The sequence below is a fragment of the Solanum verrucosum genome, unplaced genomic scaffold (genome assembly GCF_900185275.1).
Source record: "Solanum verrucosum unplaced genomic scaffold, falcon-dt-bn FXZP01000060.1, whole genome shotgun sequence".
NCBI lineage: Eukaryota > Viridiplantae > Streptophyta > Magnoliopsida > Solanales > Solanaceae > Solanum > Solanum verrucosum.
In genome coordinates, this window is record NW_026020129.1 from 3,194,638 (window position 1) to 3,217,015 (window position 22,378).

At 35.4% G+C, this 22,378-nt stretch overlaps 1 protein-coding gene across 1 annotated transcript; it reads right to left on the reverse strand.

The window, feature by feature from the left end:
• Positions 1-1,077: 1,077 nt before the first annotated feature.
• LOC125826356 (probable LRR receptor-like serine/threonine-protein kinase At3g47570) lies at positions 1,078-15,573 on the reverse strand. The gene is made up of 5 exons (XM_049505662.1): positions 14,889-15,573; positions 14,688-14,759; positions 13,756-14,246; positions 1,521-3,174; positions 1,078-1,433 (listed from the first exon to the last, which is right to left on the reverse strand). Exons 1-5 carry the CDS (start codon positions 15,571-15,573, stop codon positions 1,078-1,080), a joined length of 3,258 nt encoding a protein of 1,085 aa, XP_049361619.1.
• Positions 15,574-22,378: the final 6,805 nt, after the last annotated feature.

The window sequence follows — 22,378 nt, forward strand, 5'->3', positions numbered from 1 at the left end:
TCCACCGAACACAAATTTTCTTGTTACTAATCAGTAATTTATCTTAAAACTCATGTCAAGTCATATTTTTGGTGATTGGAAGGCTAAAGTGAAGTTGTAAGAGGAAACTCATAGGTAGAGTGACTTTGTTGATACGAAAATAACTTAAGTGACCTTACTAAGTAATTTCACATACTTGAGTGAGAAATTTACTCTGGATTAAGATTCTGTATGATCACGGAGTGTTTTCGATTAGAGACACTCTATTTGTGCTTTAAATACATTTCTGTTATATTTAGGTGATCAAAGGAGTTATGTGCAATGCATTGATGAGAATAGTGGCAAAAGTTCATGTTTGTTACTTTTGTGTTTTACATGTCCAAGGGGCCTGAAAATGTTGTAGCCATATTGTTTCACTAGCACCATTAGTCAGTATTAGATGACCTTTCTAAGGGTAACCTGAAAACAGAATGAAGCACTTAGCATTACCGACTAAGCTTTGGAAGGTATATTAAGACTGGTGGAGGCAACCGAGGTATTGAATTCTGCTATAGGTCTCAGCAAATCTTCATGGTTTATTATCAAGCACTAACTTGATTCTCATTTACCGACGATTCAAGGTTATTATTAGGAATTAGGAAAGTCTAGGTGAGACCAGGAAAGAGGTGTCAGAAATGCAATGACTAAGAAATATCATGTGATTTAGTGATCTGCTTATTCAAATTCTATGTTTAGTTTATTTTCATTTCATAATTATCATGTCATATTGTGATCTTACTTATTTAAGTTCTAAGTTCATATTTTTTGTATAAATATCTGACTAAGCATAAATTTTACCAAGTTCAGAAAAAAAGCAGTGAGACTATGATAAGTCTTCGATGATAACATTTTATTGATTGATGCTTCATCAGAAGGAAAAAAAAAACAAGAAGAAAAATGATATACCTACATAAAGAATTATTGCTTATAGAGAAGAACAAACACCAAACGAACTTTCTAAAATAATTGAAACGGAATATTTTCAATCTCTTAGTTCCATGTACTAGCCCAACTTTTTGTGCCCGTGAACACAATGTGACAAATCCACCATAGATCCATTTAGTTTGTCACAGCATTCTGCAGAAATTGAGTTAGGATCTTCTTGAGTCGCAGAGTAATATCTTCCATGCAGATTCTCTCTTCCGGCAAATCATTTGTGCATTCAAGAGCTAATTCCATGATTGATTTGAAGCATCTCTCTTTAGAAGTAAAATTTTCTTCGTCCAGTGAAAATAGATTAATGTCTACTACATCCACCAATCGGTCTGGTAATGATTGGCATATCCATCTTTTCAAGGTGAAGTCTCCGACGAATAGATCATCCACAGGGCTCTTTCTTGTAAAAGTCTCCATTAACAAAATACCAAAGCTATAAACATCTCCCTTCGTTGATACTTTGCCTTCTGACCCATACTCTACAAAAAAAAATAAATCACGCAATCATTAGTGAAAATAATTAACGTCATTTAAAATCTTCAAATGAACTTGATAATAACATTTACCTGGTGCCATGTAGCCAATAGTACCCAAGGTCTTGGTATGTGCTATTAGAGTCTCAGATGTTAGAAGTTTGGATATCCCAAAGTCACTCACTTTTGCCACCATATCTCCATCCAAAAGTATGTTACTTGGTTTCAAATCACAATGGACGACTATAAACAAATGACCTCCATGTAAATACTCCACAGCAGAAGCCACATCAATCATCACCTTTAGTCTTTGAGTTATATCCAAAAATTTGTCAGTAGAGTGAAGCCAACATTCGAGGTTTTCATTGGGCATGTACTCTAGCACCAGCACTTTATAATCAAAATTGGCACAACTACTTATCACCTTAACAAGGTTTCTGTGTCGAATGCTACGTAAAACTTGACACTCCACTTCAAAACTCCTAAATGCATGTTGCAGTTCTGTATTGAATACCTTTATTGCCACAACCATTCCATCTGCAAGTGTTCCTTTGTACACCAAACCAAGGCTCCCCCTTCCAATCAAGTTTGCTTCATCAAAGTTGTTTGTCCCTTGAGAAATATCATAGTACGAAATCCTCTTATGTACCTGACCAAATGTATCAACTAGAGGAAGTTCCGTACTCCTTTTTCGGCATTTCAGAAACCAAATGATGAAAATGGTTGTGACTACAACTCCTGAGGAAACTGATGCAAGAACAGAAGTTAAGACTCTACTCTTTCTTTTTCTTTCAAGACTTGCGACTCTGCATTGTATCACATGGAAGCGTGATGATCCACATAATGCAGGGTTACCCATGAATGATTCAGCTGTAAAATTTACGAATGGCCCTCCATCTGGAATTTCACCCATGAGCCCATTGAACGAGACATTGAAATACATGAGATGTTCAAGATTCCTCAAGGACTTGGGGATCATGCCTGTTAGATTGTTGCTAGATAGATCCAAATATTCCAATGAAACCAAATCTTCAAGTAGTTCAGGTATAGGACCATCTAACATATTCTTTGACAATGAAAGGCTAACCAAGTTTTGTAGTTGGCCAATCGTACTAGGTATCTGACCAGAGAACTGATTGCCAGATAAATCTAACATCTGCAAACTCCTTGTGTTTCCCATTTCTACTGCAAGAGATCCATTCAGCAAATTGGAGGACAAATTGAGAACTGAAAGATCCTTGTTTCTCCAAAATGTTGATGGAATATGGGAAACTAGTGCATTGGAATCTAAGTAGAGTTCTCTTAAAGAAGAAATATTTCCAAAGCAACTTGGTATTTCCCCAGAAAGTTGGTTTTTGCCCAAGATAACTTGGTACAAGCTTTCCATGTTACACAAGCTAGTTGGTATAATTCCATCTAAATTGTTTATCTGCAGGTAAAACTTTTGCAAATTCTTCAAGTTCCCCAAATCTGGAGGAATAGAACCTATAAGCTTATTCTCTCCCAAGCTTAACCACTCCAGGTTCCTAAAGTTACTGATGTTAGTTGGTATTTTTCCTGTGATACCACTAGAAGTGGCAATGAAATATTCAAGGGAAAAGGACCAGTTGCCTGATCCTAAGGACTTTGGAAGACTTCCATTAAATTGGTTACCTCCTATTTGAACTGTCGTCAAATACTTGCAATTAGATAATGATGTAAGAAAACTTAACTCGCCCATAGATGGATCATTCGTCAGTTGATTTAACTGCAAGCTGATGAATTGAAGCTGTTGTAGCTTTTCAAGATTCATAGGTACAGGTCCACTAAACAGATTGCGACCAAAATCAAGCTGGATAAGCTTGGTGGAATTCACAATGGAAGTAGGAATCAGCCCGGTAAATTGGTTGTTCCCAAAATAGAGGCCGACAAGATTTGGAAGGGTATGGCCTATGTTTGAGGGAAGTGTTCCCGAGAGCCCATTTCCTACAAATGAAATCATTTCTAGTCCAGAAATGTTGTACATAGGCCCTGGAACTTCACCCGATAATCTGTTTTGACCAAGAAACAATCCTTTCAAATTTACAAGATGTTTAAATTCTTGTGGAATGCCACCATGTAGACTGTTCTGACCTAGGTCTATCACCTCTAGATTTGACAAATTTCCCATAGATGGTGGAATAATTCCCACCAAATTGTTCCGTGGTAGACTTAATCTTCGAATTGCTGATAGGTCATCAATTTCACTTGGGATATGTCCTGTAAAATATATATTAAATTGTGTGGTTACAACACTAAAACATGCAATATTGTGTAAGAGGATTAGAATCACGGATAGTTCGGCAATCCTTGTATTCTGTTTCAACGTCCTCCTGAAGACGAACAATAACAAGCCTAGGAAAGGTTTTCTGTTAATTAGGGCATTTAAATTTCAAATATTGGCAAAATGAGAACTATTCATTTACTTCTGCTATTCTCGTTTCCTCTCTTCTTATATGGTAACTGAAGAAAGGAAACTTAAACTATTTGATCGTCAGTCAATTACCTATATTAAGATGGATGTGTGAGTCATTTGAGATGAGACATTAGAAACTACCATGGTTAGCAATTGGTTAAGTAGCTCTGAGATAGTTCAGTCTTACATAGATCTCTAGATGCACTGGTCTGCAGGTATGAAACTATATATGGTGATGGATTTGTTTAAAAAAGGAACAAGGTAGATCTAAAATCACATGGGAGGAAGTTGAAAGAAAGACCAACTATATGTTAGAATCCATTTTGACTCAGCGAAAAGTAGAGCAAAATGGAATAGTAAAATCCATAAAGGTGATACCAACTAGTTGATATTAAAGCTTAATCATGTTGGTACCTCCAACTTACTCAATGTTCGTGTTATGAATCAGCCCCAGCCAATAGGGATACCAACAAGGATATCACACAAATAGATATTGGGCCAAGTAAAAGCAATCGGGCCAGGCCTTCACAAAGGATTGTTTGGGATCCAAACCCATTTACACTTTGTTAAAAAGGGCAAATAAGTTGGAAAGAAGGGTTATGAAAATTGTGAAGAAGTTGTCTGTTACTCTCATCTTTTATCTTGTTCTGTATCTCATCTCTATCTTCTTCTTCTTAATTGTTCTTCCTTACCAGTTGTTATTTTCTTGTAATTGTGATTGCAATACTACAAAAGTTCCCTTGGTTATTATTGAGTTTGTTACATTGGTGCTTTCATTGATGTACTCTAATGGAAGTGGTGATATTGGATCGATTCAGTGGCACCGGCAATCCAGAGGGCTGGCTTTATCGAGCGGAGAAGTACTTCACCTTCCTTGGCTTTGCTGAGGAGTATTGGCTACCTCTTCCTTCCTTCTACCTTGAGGGTGAAGCTCTAACATGGTTCAATTGGTTGTTTCGCAACAAGCAGTTTTTCGATTGGATGCATTTCAAGGAGAAATTTATTCAACATTTTAGCCACCAAACCAAAGTATATCCAGTGGTGCGGACAACTGTTCCAAGAAATTTTCAGACGTCATTTGCATTTAGGTCTGCCTATGAAACTCAAACCTCGAAAGAAGACCATGTGTTTGATAAATTGTCTGATACGGTAGATTCTTTGGTACATGAACCTTCTGTCGTGACCAAGGTTCCAGAGTTCGCTGAAATCTCATATACAACACCGTTCCCCACCATCCATGATCCTAATGCTAGTTTCCATGATGAAGAGCCCTCTGCACTTGTAGGTTTAAAGGTGTCCGACACAAGCATCCGCAGTGACAGTTTGCAACCTGAAGTAACCATCCAAGTGCTCGATGAAAGTTCTCACGGCATTAAATTAAAGGAGGTAAGGTCAATTGCACCCCGAGTATCACTCCTAGTTCCTTTTGATGGTCCAGAAGTTGTTAGGCCAAATGAACATCTCGAACGAGATATGTCAATGAGGTATGCAGATGTTAACTCTCTTGCTAGTGGCTCTCCTAAATTGAAAACTGATTCGGAGACCTTCGTAAACTGGTATCTTTCTGATTTGTTCATGGAATCTGTGGGTAATGAAAATCTGTATCTCAAAATCTCGACAAGTTCAATACATTTTGTTAAAATACTCCCTGACACTGAAAATGGAAAATCCACCAGGGCATTCAATGATCAAAATATTTCAAGCCAATTTCCATTGGTTCCTGCTGCTAATTTATTTATTATAATCATGCCTGTGATTGCAATGGACCTTTGTGTATGGGATCCAGGAATATGTTTCGAGTTCATGGCTCTAACAGATTTTATAGAGAACGCAGAGGAATTATTATTGTTGGGCTGTCCTTGCAAGTTTTTCTTAAATATAGATTCAAACTCTATGAGTAGAGTGTGGGATCCGGGACAAACATGGTGTGTGCATTGCTACTTCTCTAATGGGTCATGTGTTATGTATAACTACATTGCATTCACATGTCCTTCAATCGCATATGAACTAGTCGTTGAGGAATATTATTATGTAAACTATGACGTTTTGGCGGACAACTTCAAGCAAACATCAGTTTTGCGTCCCGATGTCAGCACTAGTTTTGACGGGAAAACTGAGAGTTGCTACCTAGTGCTTGTTAGAAAGAATCATATTGCATTACTTAGTTCTACTATAGGGCTTCAGAACTATGATGCTCATTTTAATGTGCTCCCAATTGGCATCATTGGCCCTATGAAAGTTTTTGGAAGACATAGTGTTGCGCACGAAGTACTATCTATTTCTGCCCATCACTGGTCCTTGAAGATTTGTTTACATGGACTTTTCCATAATTGGTTTGCTGGAAGAACTCATTGGTTTGTTTTTGTTGTTATTAATGGTGATGTTGTGGGAAGTTCAACTAAATTGTCCATTTAAACAAATGGATTTCTGGGCAGCGGCGGGAGGATAATGACAAATGCCTAGGCATAACAATGTGTCATGGAGGGGAAATTCTGGGCTGCAAGATGGAAAGTATATTGATTTTATTAAATTTAAATATTTGGTGGTGATCTACAATGATGCCAGAGATGGACTACAACTCATTTGCCCTTTTTATTTCGTGTTCTTACTATGCTAAGCTGGAGTGTGAGTGCGCATCTTGCAAATTATAAAGTTGTTGAACTAAATCATGTCGGGGATGTTATCAAAGCAGCCTTCATTATGATGTCCATTCTAAGGATATTGTGGCCTAGGAGACATTTAGAGAAACTACAAGATTTTTCTTGTCACAACCATGTCCAACAGGCAGTAAACTGTGTTGACACAATATACAAAGCTTGGTATGAAACTCTTGATTTTTCTCACAAAGGACTTGCAGGTGTTTGCCATCAAATGCACTTCGTCCATCTTAAAGTCAATGTAACTGCACCTAGATTACCAATGTTTTTGTTGGCGAGATCTCTTGACTTGAACCTTGAGGACAAGGTTCTTATTGAGGACGGGAGTATTGTTATGAATCAGCCCCAGCCAATAGGGATACCAACAAGGATATCACACAAATAGATATTGGGCCAAGTAAAAGCAATCGGGCCAGGCCTTCACAAAGGATTGTTTGGGATCCAAACCCATTTACACTTTGTTAAAAAGAGCAAATAAGTTGGAAAGAAGGGTTATGAAAATTGTGAAGAAGTTTGTCTGTTACTCTCATCTTTTATCTTGTTCTGTATCTCATCTCTATCTTCTTCTTCTTAATTGTTCTTCCTTACCAGTTGTTATTTTCTTGTAATTGTGATTGCAATACTACAAAAGTTCCCTTGGTTATTATTGAGTTTGTTACAGTTCGCTAGGATGCTTTTAATCTTGTTAGATATTTGTATATTAACAGAAAATATAGAGAAATTTTAATGTTAGAAAACTTAAATTATTGAACCTTGGACTGAGATGGGAACTAAATGGATTAACGCGGATAATGAGGATTCATATAGTTGACACAAACTAGCATTGAGCCGATGTAGTAGTAGTCATTGTTGTTTGAAAATGAATAACAAAGAGCTATATGAACAATTTTTGCTACTACTACAATTTCTAATTAACTAGAAATTATTAGACTTAGAACCAAGATACCTGTTATGTTATTCCATCCAAGATATAATTCTCGAAGCTTTGTCAAATTCCACATGTCTGTTGGCAAACTTCCTGTTAATACATATATGAACACAATCAGATAGCATCATAACATTGTAGAAGGATTAAATGATTCTGAATCAAGTATATCTAGTCCAAGAATTGAATTAACATTACTAATTACCTGTGAGCTGATTATATGACAAGGAAAGGTAAATAAGTTGTGTGCATTGATTCAGCCCACTTGGGATTTGGCCGGCTAATTGATTTTTTGAGAGAAATAAACCTTGCAGATTTGGAAGCCTAGTACAAAATCCCCTTGGGAGATTCCCACTAATCCGATTAAATCCAAAATCAATGATCTTTAAGAAAGACGCATTGGAAATGGAAAATGGAACATTTCCAAATAGATCATTATCAGAAAGATCAAGAAGTTGAAGCCTTGTGAGAAATCCAAGGCTTTCTGGGATTTGACCAGTGAGATTATTCATTTGCAAAGACAAGAAGTTTAAACGCCTCAGACTCCCGATTTCATCGGGGATTTGGCCGTGGAAACTGTTGTTTGCAACATCCAACTTGTTAAGGAAGGAGAGGTTCCCAATTTCTTTTGCTATTGAACCTCTAAATCCAAAGCTTGTGAGGACTAATGATGTCACTCTTTGATGCTTTTTACTGCAAGATATGCCTATCCAATTGCAAATGTGAGTTCCTTTTGTCCAGTTTTTTGACAATATTCCATTGGGGTCTGAAGTTATCTGTGCTTTGAAAGCTAAAAGAGAAGCCTCATCAGTTGAAATGTTCGATGCATTTGTAACTGAGAGGTACATTAACAAAACTAGGAATGCTATAATTATAGTCCTGGAAACCATTTTGTGCAACTTCTCTAGCAGCTATATATTTGTGTAGGGAATTAGGAAGTATCTGAGTTTTTCTTTTTCAAATGCCATCTATATATACTGTGTATACTTCTAATATATACGTAATATGTTTGAAACATTCTCTTTTTTTTTTTTGTATGTTGGTGAACTTGACTGCAATTCATTGCTCAAGGGAAACCATTGGTTGTGGAATTCTGTAGTGATAATTAAATATAATTTACTTGGATTTATATGCCTTGTATATTCATGATTCAAGAAAAGAATAAATTCAAATCACGACTAAACTGTTGTAGTTTTAGGCTATAGTATAATGTCATCATTCAATTGTATATAACCTCCACCGAATAGATGTTTGACCAAAGAATGTCAAATCGGCGAATCTAACATGTAATGTATGATTCACGTGAATTCAATAGCTTTTGTCTAAACCTTTTATATGTATTAAGAATTCGTTAACTTGAATTTGTCTGATTAAGTGAGATTCTTGCTTTTCTCATGAATTATTAAGGACATTCGTAACGGAAGGAAATGGTAAAAAGGGAGTCAGTTTGACTTGACTTCAAGACTGTTTCTCAATTTGACAAAAAACATGTAATGATTAGAAACTTGAATTAGTATGCATGGTATCAGTGTACACGAGGCAGAATCATTCAAAGATACTTTTGTGAGTATAGTTTTGTATGCACTCTATTCTTCAGAGAACATTTAATCAAATAGTTTAAGTCATAAATATATATATTATCCATGAGAATCTTGAGAAAGATTTGCTGCATCTCTCTGTTGATGAAACAGAAATTGAAGTTCCCCAATTTTATATTACTAGACTTATTCTAACTTCTAGCAGAATCTGCAGATAGCCAATAAGTATTGTTTATATAAGTAAAAAAAAAAGTCAAAAGAAATCTGCATTGGGTTATGTTACACTTTGAAGGAGTCTCTACCTTTATTCGGAAACTTATAGTATGCATGACTATTTTTATAGACATTTTAATTGAATCTGTGAAAAAAAGAAGGTATAAGGCATAAGTACCCCTAGATTATGACCGAAGTCTCTGAGATCCACCTTAACTAAACTAAAGTCCTATTACTTCTTCGAACTCATTTTTTTTTTTTGTAATTTTATACACCTTTTGGCTTACGTGGCACACTCCGTGATTCCACATATAGTTGAGGCTCATGGGAGATGTTTGGATGCCACGTAAGTAAAAAAGGTGTACAAAATTACAAAAAAAATGGATTTGAGGGGTAATAGGACCATAGTTTAATTAAGGTGTGCCTTTAGGATTTCAATCATAGTCAAGGGGTACTTATGCCTTATCCCAAAAAAAAAATATTCTTGTATGGAAAAAAATAGAAAGTTATCCAGTATTTCAACAAAAAATTTATCGTGTGTTTTCCAATGAGATGGTTCAACAGAAAATGAATGAAACAATTATATTTTATAACACAATTTATATTGATTCGTGATAGAAAAATCATTTGTTTCTAGTAGTGTATCATCACAATTGCATTCGATAGAATTTCATCTTTAATTTTCGTGCATTTTATAATTATAAACTCATTAGAAATAATATGATTTTTTAAAATTCTTTTTTACATAAGACACTTTTCAAGATTCATCATCAATTCAATTTTGCAAACTTATTATATCCCATGACAATAGGGACGGTGGGACTAGTGATGCAAACTTAGAATTGTCGAAGAGTAGAATACTAGAAGCCTAAAACCAATTCTAAGAGAGTATAGAAATTTTGTAATATATAGAAAACTTTTGTTAAAGAAAATTTTATACAACTTGAATTTTAAAGTTTATGATTTGTTTAATAATATCTTTTTATTCAATAATTATTTTAAAATTGGGTATTGATTTATTTAAATTTCTTTATATAAAGTTCGAATTAAGAACTTGATGCAATTCACTAGTGATCTATCAAAAATAAGATTTAGCCTCTACAAGCTCCACGATGGAGCACTCTGGAATCCCTCAAACAGATTCCTCCTATTATTTATCCCAACTCCACCCATAATTAATACAATAGAAGAACAAAAAAGATTAGATTTGTGTTGATACTCTAAAAAAAAAGTTATATTTACTCAACACTAGAATTTTCAACATATTTTTATCATCCATCTTTTATGTCATATTTACCTTGGATCCGTTAAATTGCCATGCCCCCACCTTAATTCTCCTTCCCGTCTTACTCACCACCACCAAACCCAATGAGTTGACATAATATATAAATATGTTATTTAATTTGACATCAGTCGACATGTATGCCTTTTAATAAATAAAGATATTTTTCCTATGTAGTAATATTCTACATGATAATTTTCTGTTTTATATCACGTTCTACATATATTATGTCACATAAAACATGCATCTTTACTATTTAGTTTTATACAAATTTATGCAGTTATTAGGACACCTTCCTTCAAAGTTGAAGAATATAGATGTCCAGAAAGCTAAGTTACGGGGCATTTTCACGTATTATATAATTTGAGTGTTCATATCTCTGTTTCTTGGGATACATTGACAGCTTCTTTCATCTTATTGAAGCTCTGCTGCATAAATCTTTAGCAAATTCGTAAGATTAGCAGCATCTTGTAAGAAAATCTATGTTGAATAGGGACTGTTTGGTTCTAGGAAAATGCGAGAATTTCTAGAGAAATGCCCATGGAATTCGAGAGTAGAGGGAAACTAGGTTGACCATTACGGTTCTCTGGTTCGATGCTTTCAAATCACAGCAATCCTCTGTATAATTATGGTTTAGATTTTAGGGATTTTTTGTTACAAAGTCATTTTAGCCTTCCAATCACCAAAAATATCATCTTGGCTCTAGTGACTAGTAACAAGTTCACAACAGATCACCTTCATACTGAGGAGGGAGATGATCATATTGTCATGGCCCGGCCCGTGTGTCTTTTAGCCAAATGCTGCAGGAGAGAATGGGATTAATACTGTAAGTATTTTGTGTATTAATACTGCTTCTATCAGCTAATATTTCATAGAAATGCTAGTGTGAATAAAATTGCAAATTATCTTGTGTATTGTGAGGCAAATAGTTTCAGTCTCCAATCTAGTGATCATTTTTTCTGGGTAATCAGTTAACAAGATCTCTTTAAGCATTCAAATTTTTTGTATGGTAGGTAGGTGCACATCACGGTTCGAACCCTACCACATAGAAAAATCCTAGTATTTAAATGGAGAAGGATAGAAGGGTGGGGCTATCCTTAAATCTGTTGAAGTTCTATGTACTAGTCCAACTATTTGTGCGTGTGAAGAAAAGATGTGACAGTTCCACTATAGATTTCAGCACTACCATTTAGTTTGTTACAACATTTTGCAGAAATTGAGTTAGGATCTTCTTGAGTCGCAGAGTAATATCTTCCATGCAAATTCTCTCTTCAGGCAAATCGTTTGTGCATTCAAGAGCTAATTCCATGATTGATTTGAAGCATCTCTGTTTAGAAGTAAAATTTTCTTCGTCCAGTGAAAATAGATTAATGTCCACTACATCCACCACTCGGTTTGGTAATGATTGGCATATCCATCTTTTCAAGGTGAAGTCTCCAACGAATAGATCATCCACGGGGCTCTTTCTTGTAAAAGTCTCCATTAACAAAATACCAAAGCTATAAACATCTCCCTTGGTTGATACTTTGCCTTCTGATCCATACTCTGCAAAAAAATCACGCAATCATTAGTGAAAATAATTAACGTCATTTAAAATCTTCAAATGAACTTGATAATAACATTTACCTGGTGCCATGTAGCCTATAGTACCCAAAGTCTTGGTATGTGCTATAGCGTCTCAGCTGTTAGAAGTTTGGATATCCCAAAGTCACTCACTTTTGCCACCATATCTCCATCCAAAAGTATGTTACTTGGTTTCAAATCACAATGGACGACTACAAACAAATGACCTCCATGTAAATACTCCACAGCGGAAGCCACATCAATCATCACCTTTAGTCTTACAGTTAAATCCAAAAATTTGTCAGTAGAGTGAAGCCAACATTCGAGGTTTTCATTGGGCATGTACTCTAGCACCAACACTTTATAATCAAAATTGGCACAACTACTTATCACCTTAACAAGGTTTCTGTGTCGAATGCTACGTAAAACTTGACACTCCACTTCAAAACTCCTAAATGCATGTTGCAGTTCTGTATTGAATACCTTTATTGCCACAACCATTCCATCTGCTAGTGTCCCTTTGTACACCAAACCAAGGATCCCCCTTCCAATCAAGTTTGCTTCATCAAAGTTGTTTGTCCCTTGAGAAATATCATAGTACGAAATCCTCTTATGTACCTGACCAAATGTATCAACTAGAGGAAGTTCTGTACTCCTTTTTCGGCATTTCAGAAACCAAATGATGAAAATGGTTGTGACTACAACTCCTGAGGAAACTGATGCAAGAACAGAAGTTAAGACTCTACTCTTTCTTTTTCTTTCAAGACTTGTGACTCTGCATTGCATCACATGGAAGCGTGATGATCCACATAATGCAGGGTTACCCATGAATGATTCAGCTGTAAAATTTACAAATGGCCCTCCATCTGGAATTTCACCCATGAGCCCATTGAACGAGACATTGAAATACATGAGATGTTCAAGATTCCTCAAGGACTTGGGGATCATGCCTGATAGATTGTTGCTAGATAGATCCAAGTGTTCCAATGAAACCAAATCTTCAAATAGTTCAGGTATGGAACCATCTAACATATTCTTTGACAATGAAAGGCTAACCAAATTTTGTAGTTGGCCAATTGTGCTAGGAATCTGACCAGAGAACTGATTACCATGTAAATGTAATATCCGCAAACTCCTTAAATTCCCCATTTCTACTGCAAGAGATCCATTCAGCAAATTGGAGGACAAATCGAGAACTGAAAGATCTTTGTTTCTCCAAAAAGTTGATGGAATATGGGAAACTAGTGCATTGGAATCTAAGTAGAGTTCTCTTAAAGAAGAAATATTTCCAAAGCAACTTGGTATTTCCCCAGAAAGTTGATTTTTGCCCAAGATAACTTGGTACAAGCTTTCCAGGTTACACAAGCTAGTTGGTATAATTCCATCTAAATTGTTTATCTGCAGGTAAACCTTTTGCAAATTCTTCAAGTTCCCCAAATCTGGAGGAATAGAACCTATAAGCTTATTCTCTCCCAAGCTTAACCACTCCAGGTTCCTAAAGTTACTGATGTTAGTTGGTATTTTTCCTGTGATACCACTTTGAAGGGCAATGAAATATTCAAGGGAAAAGGACCAGTTTCCTGAACCTAAAGATTTTGGAAGACTTCCATTAAATTGATTACCTCCTATTTGAACGGTTTTCAAATACTTGCAATTAGATAATGAAGTCAGGAAACTTAACTCGCCTGTAGATTGATCATTCGTCAATTGGTTTACTTGCAAGCTGATGAATTGAAGCTGTTGTAGCTTTCCAAGATTCATAGGTACAGGTCCACTAAACAGATTGCGACCAAAATCAAGCTGGATAAGCTTGGTGGAATTCACAATTGAGGTCGGAATCAGCCCGGCGAACTGGTTTTCCCCAAGGTAAAGGCCTTCAAGATTTGGAAGAGTATGGCCTATGTTTGGGGGAAGTGTTCCTGAAAGCTCATTTGCTACAAATGACATCTTTTTTAGTCCAGAAATGTTGTACATACGCCTTGGAACTTCACCTGATAATCTGTTTGGACCAAGATACACTTCTTTCAAATTTACAAGATGTTCAAACTCCTGAGGAACGCCTCCATATAGACTGTTGTCACCTAGGTCTATCATCTCTAGATTTGACAAATTTCCAATATATGGTGGAAGATTTCCCACCAAATTGTTCCGGCGTAGACTTAATCTTCGAATTGCTGATAGGTTATCAATTTCACTTGGTATATGTCCTGTAAAATATATGTCAAATTGTGTGGTTACTACACTTAAATGTCCAATACTGTATCACAGCATTACAGTCAGTATGTTTCTATAAATAACAGAAAACTGTTAGTTGTATGCCTTTTAAATATTTCAGCAATTCTTGCAGTCTCTTTCATTCCTTTTGAAGATGTGACTAAATGAATCAACATGCATAATGAGGATTCATATAGCAGACAAAAACTAGAATTGAGCCAATGTAGTAGTTGCTGTTGTTATTTGAAAATGAAGAACAAAGAGCTATACTAACATTTTTTGCTACTACCCTTTGAAATGCAAATACTAATTTCTTATAAATGAGTTGAAGAGTAAGTTTGGAAATGTCAAAGATCTCTAGTGCTACGAGGTGAGAAGTCCAGCAATAAATGCAGTTGTAGGCAGATTCAGTTAAACCAGAACATTATAAGTACCTGTTATGTCATTCCATCCAAGAAATAGATGTTGAAGTTTTGTCAAGTTCCACATGTCTCTAGGCAAGTTTCCTGTAATAGACGTTACAATAAGTTATACCTCTCAATAGCCTATGATCGTTTTCACTAAAAACTGTTGCAATCTTTATTGTCAATATGAACCAAAAGTAGCAGAAAAAGAAATTGGTTCAGTATTTTTACCTGTGAACTGGTTATATGACAAGGACAAGTATGTAAGCTCTTTGCATTTGTCTAAGTTGCTTGGTAGTTGGCCAGAGAGTTGATTTCTTGCTATTTGTAAGCCCTCCAGCCGCGGAAGATTATGGCAAATGTCATTCGGCAAAGTCCCAGACAGTGCATTATAAATCAAATTGATGACCTTCAAAGAAGAGACATTGAAGATAGACGAAGGAACAGATCCAAGGAGATCATTTTCAGAAAGATCAAGTGATTCGAGCCTTCTCAGTAATCCTAGACTTGCTGGAATTTGACCTGTGAGATTATTCATTGACAAGGACAAGTATTTCAGCCTCCTCAAATAGCCGAGTTCATCAGGGATTTTGCCGTGGATGCTGTTGTTGCCAATGTCCAGGAAACTAAGAAATGAGAGGTTCCCAATTTCTGTGGCGATTGAACCTCTTAGTCTAAGGCCGTTGAGGTCTAGTGATGTCACTCTTTGATGCCTACTACTGCAAGATATGCCTATCCAATTGCAAACGTGAGTCCCTTTTGTCCAGTTTTTCGACAGCATTCCATTTGGATCTGAAGTTATGTGAGCTTTGAAAGCTAAAAGAGCAGCCTCATCAGTTGAAATGTTCGATGCATTAGTATCCAAGAGGTACGTTAACAAAACTAGCAATTCTATAATAATAGTCATGGAAACCATTTTGTGCAACTTCTCTAGCTGCTATTTGTGTGGGGAATTTGAGTGCCTGAGTTTTTTTGGTTTTTCAAATGACATCTATATATACTTCTATAATATAAGGCAATGAGGTATCATGTATTAGCACTGGAATATATAATCTAGAGTTCAATGTCAATGATCAACATTTATACGTAATATGTTTGAGACGTTTTTTTTTAATATTGAATGTTGCTGAACTTGACTGCAATTCATTGCTAAAGGGAAATCATTGGTTGTGGGATTCTGTAGTGATAGTTAAATAATTTACTTTGATTAATAAGCCTTGTATATTCATTATTCAAGAATATTAAAGACTAAAATCATGATATAATGTCATCATTCGAATGTATATAACCTCCGCCGAATAGATGCTTGACAAAAGAATGTGAAGTGTTATGGTCGAATTGGCGAATCTAACATGTAATGTATGCGTTCAGGTGAATTCAATAGCTTTTATCCCTACCTATTAAGGAATTCACTAAAGATATACAAATATTTCCTTATGACCCCAGTTATTATCGTATAATACTATCTTACAGTCTGTGTAAGAATCCATAAATTTCAAATCTTGAATCTCACTTCTCATTAAGATCATTCATAATGGGAGGAAATGGTAAAAAGGAAGTGAGGTTGACAAGATCTCAAGACTGTTTCTTTAATTTGACGAAAATTATGTAATCAGAAACTTGAATTAGTAAATTGCATGGCATCACTATACACGGGGCAGTCTATTGTTTAGAGAACATTTAATCAAAGAATTTAAGTTATAATATATATTATCCATGAGAATCTTGAGAAAGATTTGCTGTATCTCTCTGATGAAATAGAAATTGGAGTTTCCCAATTTTATATTACTTGGCTTATTCTAACTTCTAGTGCAGAATCTGCAGATAGTCAATATTCTTTTATTATATATATAAAATAGAGAAAAGTATAGATTATTAGTTTCATCCCCGAACTATTGATAGTCTTAAAAATATTTTTTACTTGACTAACTTAACTTAAATACAACCTCGATTTTGCAACATGAGTGAAATACACCTCTAAATTCTTGTCAATTTTGTGAGGTTTTTTCAACACTTCTCTTGACTATTTATTAAAAGTCTCATGCTCCTACAAGAGTTTGAGACCACTTACTATGTCATGTTGCAAATAAGGGGTGTATCTAAATTTAGTTAGTCATGTAGAGGAATGATTTTAATGTTGTCAATGTGTAACACCCCAGAGAATTTTCGAACTAAGACTCGAGCCATCCTTCATGTGGAGTGGGATTTTACCGAGGAATAAAAATTTATTGAGTGTTAAGTTAAGGTCCCTAGGTGTAGCACATTGAGTTCCAAGAAGAGTTGAATTGGAAATAATCATTTTGGAAAGAATCTGGACAATTTGGCTATGGAAAAAAAGTGAGTTTTTGGTCAACTTTGAGCAGTCGTATCTCCTAGCTCAAAATGATTTAGGCGAATTTCCAGTTATGTCTGGAAAGCCCTTGGAATGATCTTTCCAACGCCGCCGAGTTTGCTTGATTCCGAGTTTGTATGAGTGACTTATGCCCTTTGGAAGTTGGGTTGTTGGCACAGTCGCACAGTCGCACAGTCGCACAGTCGCACAGTCGCACAGTCGCACAGTCGCACAGTGCAGTTTGTTTAGTCCGAAAATTTTAAGGGTATTTTGGTCTTTTCCCTAATCTTTTCTTTGGGTTATATTGAGGTGTTAGACTGATGTTTGGATCATTTTTGTCCCATTTTAAAGAGTGAGAGTAAGAGTGAGAGTTAGGGCTTGGAAGATAAGAGAGAAAGAAGAGGAAAAGAAGAGGAGAAAGAGAAGAAGAAGCTAAGGATCGTCGTGGATTTTCGTCGGGGGTGATCCCTAATCAGGTATGTGAGCTTTTAGTGTTGGGTGATCCTTTCCCCCACACACCTAACCCCTTTTATTCATTAAGAAAGGATTGGTTTTGTTGTTAAAGTTGTGAGTTGTTGTGGTTGAAGTTGTTAAAGTTGTTAGTTGTTGTTGTTGAAATTATAGCTGGTATTGTTGTTGAGATTCTTGATGATTTGGGACTTGTTTCCGGTTGGGGTTTTGAGTTGAATTCTATTGAATGTTGAGGGATTTTATGTTTCTAAGTGATTGGGGCTAGAACCTTTGAAGTTAGAGAGTTTAGAGTTGGAAAAATGAAGGAGAAAAGTCGGGCTTCTTACATGAAACAAGTCCGTGTCGCGGACTTGTTCCCTCTGTGAACAAAATCTGCTCCGCGTCGCGGACAGGACGCGGACTCCACTGTTTTCAGAATTTATTCTCAAAAATTTTCTTAAGTTTGGTTGTTCCAAATCATTCCTAAATCATTCCTAAACATCATGAGGTCCTTCCAAACACCAATCAAGTCCTTGAACCCATAATCCAAGTCAAGTGAAGTTAGTTTCAAAGTCAAGTGAAGTTAGTTTCCAAATCAAGTGAAGTTAGTTTCCAAGTCAAGTGAAGTTAGTTTCAAAGTCAAGTGAAGTTAGTTTCCAAGTCAAGTGAAGTCAAGCTTAGAAGTAAGTAAGTCAAAACAAGTCTTTAAGGTTTTCCAAGAGTCTTCATTGATCGTTTTAACTTCATTCTAAGGCTCAAGTTCCTAGTTAAGTAAAGAGTTTCAAGTTTCAAGTTTAGTAAAGAGTAAAGAGCATATAGTTTCAAGTCGAGTAAAGAGTATCGAGTTTCAAGTTAAGTCAAGAGTCAAGAGTTGAGTTCATTTCTCAAAGTTATTAGGGAACTATGTATTCCCAAAGAAGTTTTAAAGAAATGTTTTTACATTTAAACAAGGTTGGAAACTGAGATTTCCAAAAGAGCCTTCGGGCTAGTTTTTGAGTAATTATCTCATATCAGCAGGAATAAATATGTTTTAAAAACATAAGAGCCAGTACATTTTTGGGAGTAGTATTGAGCACCGAATTGGGGGAGCGTTCAAAGAACCCACAGCCCCCATAGAACCATGTTAGCCACCATGGGTAGAAAAGGATCATACTTTTTAGATGAATCCTTTTCAGATTAGACTAGTGGATCCATTAGGCAGTTCAGGTCTTATACCTTTGGCCGGGTATAAGATGCTCTGGCAGCGTGAGGTCGATCGCTGTATCATCACTATAGCTCTTATGTGATGGTTGTCGGTTAGAGAAACTCCCACAGCAGTTATTGTATTTTCATACACAGAAATTATTGTATTTTATATACATCAGTTCAATTGTATTTCTATATACATCTCAGGCTTATTGTATCCTTGTATACACTCAGAGTTTATAGCATGTTTTAAACAGTCTTTCTTTATATCGCACTTGTTTTAAATTGCCTTATATTGAAAGAAGTCAGTCAGGTTGAGTTCAGTTATTCAAGAGTCGAGTATCCTTGAGTTAAGTATCTTTGAGTTAAGTATATATCTTGAGTTAAGTACATATCCTTGAGTTGAGTATCTATCTTGAGTTGAGTATCTATCTTTGAGTTGAGTATATATCTTTGAGTTGAGTATCTGTCTCTGAGTCCAGTATCTATCTTCTGAGTTGAGTAAGTTTGAGTAGTTTTGAGTATTCCTTGAGTTGAGAAAGTTTGAAAAGAGGTAAGTTATTCAATTTATTCCAGTTTTTCTTCTAGCCTATGTTGTTTAGCTTTCCAGCTTACATACTCGTACATTCCACGTACTGAGCCATTTGGCCTGCATCTTTTTATGATGCAGACACAGGTATTCAGATCATCAACAGGAGATTCGTTGATACATCCGGGAGTTCCAGTTAGCTATGACAAGCCTCTTTGCTTCCGGAGGATTTCATTTACCTTTCAGTTGTATCAGTTGTTAGGAGGTCGTGGGTCTTGTCCCGGCTTCCATCTTTATCAGTTAGAGGCTTCATAGATAGACAATAGAGTTTCAGAAGTCTCTTCATTTATTTTGTTAAATGTTTTGAAGACTAAAGTTGCCTTTTATGGCGAGTTGTATATATATTCTATTATACAGAGTTTTCTTTTGAGTTAAAGATTTATAAAGTTGAGTTTATAAAATCTTATTCAGTTTTAAGCTCTTGTATGCTTAAGTTAGTATTCCTCTTGGAGTCAGCCAGGATGAGGGTTCGCTTGGGGACCAGCAATGGTCTTCGAGTGCCGGCCACGTCCAGGGTGTAGGCTCGGGGCGTGACACAATGCTTCAGGAATGAAATTAATAAATTGTGTTAAATTCAGGGAGTATTTTTCGATACGGTCAAAAGATATTTGCATGGCTTATGTTGTAATTTGAACTTTGAAAGAGTCTACCTTTATTGGGAAAGTCATCATATGCAATTCATGTATGCTTTCCTAATTGGGGATTCAAAGTCAATCTTGAAAAACCCCTAAACTATTACAATCATTTTAAGAATTTTATATATGAAGTACTATTGAGTGTTGACAAAAGCCTTAAACTATAATAAACTCATATTAAAATATCTCTCGGAGGAATATGACATGTCATGTGAATATTATGTTTAACAAACTAAATTTCAAGTGGTAATACACGTAGGTTTGAGAAAAACTCTAAACTGTCACTGTTTTGCGACTTTCATACCTAAAATTATCAGGTGTTTACATAACCACCCCTGAATTATACCATGAAATTATTGTGCTAGTGGACTCATTTTGAAAACTTTATTCATCTCCCACACTCCTCTTAATAAGTTATATCAAATATTTACTCCCTTGATCCAAAATAATTGATGTTTTAGCCTCTAAAAATTGTCTTAAATAATTGATATTTCACAAAATCAAGAAGGTATTTAATTATGTTAACTTAAAAAGAAAAGATTTTCCGGAAATGACCTCTAGGTGACTAGGTCTGCTTATACTCTACCCTCTCCATATCTCACTTAGTGAAATTTCGCTGAATATATTATTGTTATTGTTGTTGTTCTCGTCGTCTCCCATCATTAAAAATTTCAAGAACTTGCAATGTGAGAGGGAATTTAGAAAACTTAATTCGCCTGTAGAAGAATGATCATCTGTAAATTTATTCCTCTGCAAGTTGATGCTTTGAATCTGTTGGAAATTTATTCCAAGATCAATTAGTACATTTCCTCTAAACATGTTAGATTGCTCACAAGTAGAAATTAGAACTAAAAAAATACAAACATGAAGTTAAACGTATAATTTATCTTAATTAATAAAAGAAAAATTATTTTACTTTATTTCAATATTCATTTCATTCATTGATCTTTCTCTTTGCATTGTCAAATTTAATGATTCTTTTAGGGTGTGTTTGGTATGAAGGAAAATGTTTTCCATGGAAAATGTTTTCCTGGAAAACAAGTTGATTTTTGACTTATTTCTCATGTTTGGTTGGTGAGTAGAAAATATTTTTCGGAAAAGATTTTTAGTGTGATTTATGAATGAAAAATATTTTTGAGAAATATCTTTTATTTTTACTAGAGTAGAAAATAATTTTTGAAATTGAAAATATTTTTTAAAAACAAACATAAATTTTTTTTGGGGGGTGGGGTGGGGGTGGGTCGAGGGTAGGCGTGAAAAATTGAAATTTTGAAGTTGAAAATATTTTTTAAAAACAAACTTAAATTGTGTTTTTGGGGGGTGGGGGTTGGTAGGGGGTGGATGGGGGGGGGTCGAGGGTTGGGGTGTAAAAATAAAATTTTGAAGTTGAAAATATTTTTGAAAACGAATTTAAAATTTTTTTTTGGGGGTGGGGGGCTGGTAGGGGTGGTGGGTGGGGAGGGGTCAAGGGTAGGGTGAAAAATGAAATTTTGAAGTTGAATATATTTTTTAAAAACAAACTTAAAATCTTTTTTGGGGGGTGGGGTGGGGTGGGTGGGGAGGGGGGTCGAGGGTATGGTGAAAAAATGAAATTTTGAAGTTGAAAATATTTTTTGAAAAACAAACTTAATTTTTTCTTTGGGGGTAGGGGTGGCTAGTAGGGGGTGGGTGGGTTCGAGGGGGGGGGGTCAAGTGTAGGGGTGAAAAAATAAAATTTTGAAGTTGAATTTTTTTTTTACAAACAAACTCAATTTTTTTTTTGGGGGGGGGGGGGGGTGGTGGGTGATCGAGGATCGGGATGAAAAAATAAAAATTTGAAGTTGAAAATATTTTTTAAAAACAAACTTAAATTTTTTTCATTTTGAAGGGGGTTGGGGGGGGTGATGGGGGGAGGGTAGTGGGTGGGTGTAAAAAAATAAAAAAATGAAATTACAATTATCTTTTAAAAACAATTTTTAATATTTTTTTGGGAGGGGGTGGGGGTAGGGGTGAAGGTGGGGTAAAAAAATTGAATTTAAAAACAAGCTTTAAATTTTATTTTTTTTGGAGGGGGGGGGGGGGGGGGAGGGGGTGAGGATAGGGATAAAATAAATTGATTTTTTCAACAAAAAAATAATTGTAATTTGAAAATGGAAGAGAGTTTTCGAAAATGTTTTCCTTAAGTTTTGAAGGGAAGTCATTTTTCTTAAATTTGAGGAAAATGAGTTGCTTTGAAAAACATTTTCCAAAACATTTAACCCAACCAAACATGAGAAAATTGGAAAGTCATCAAGTAATTAAAATTAGTGTAATTAATAAGGTAGTAGTTATACAACCTAGTAATTAGGTTGACTTGTTTGTTTGCCACAATGTAATTATACTGTTTGATTGCACAATTGTAATCATAAAGTTATATTGAATTTTAAAAATAAAAATTAATTATTTAAAATTAAAAAAATGATATTAGACAAATAAGAGCCTTTATAAATGATACTCAATTGAACATTTAAGATATATATATATTGTCTTTTGAAAATATGTTGTAATTGAT

What these genes read in the sequence shown, in the direction of transcription:
- LOC125826356 (XM_049505662.1), bottom strand. Translation starts at nt 15,573, where the DNA reads ATGGTTTCCATGACTATTATTATAGAATTGCTAGTTTTGTTAACGTAC. An exon ending in GTCATATAACCAGTTCACAG is followed by an intron (nt 14,760 to 14,888) that starts GTAAAAATACTG and finishes CGTCTATTACAG; the next exon opens with GAAACTTGCCTAGAGACATG. An exon ending in TGGATGGAATGACATAACAG is followed by an intron (nt 14,247 to 14,687) that starts GTACTTATAATG and finishes TATATTTTACAG; the next exon opens with GACATATACCAAGTGAAATT.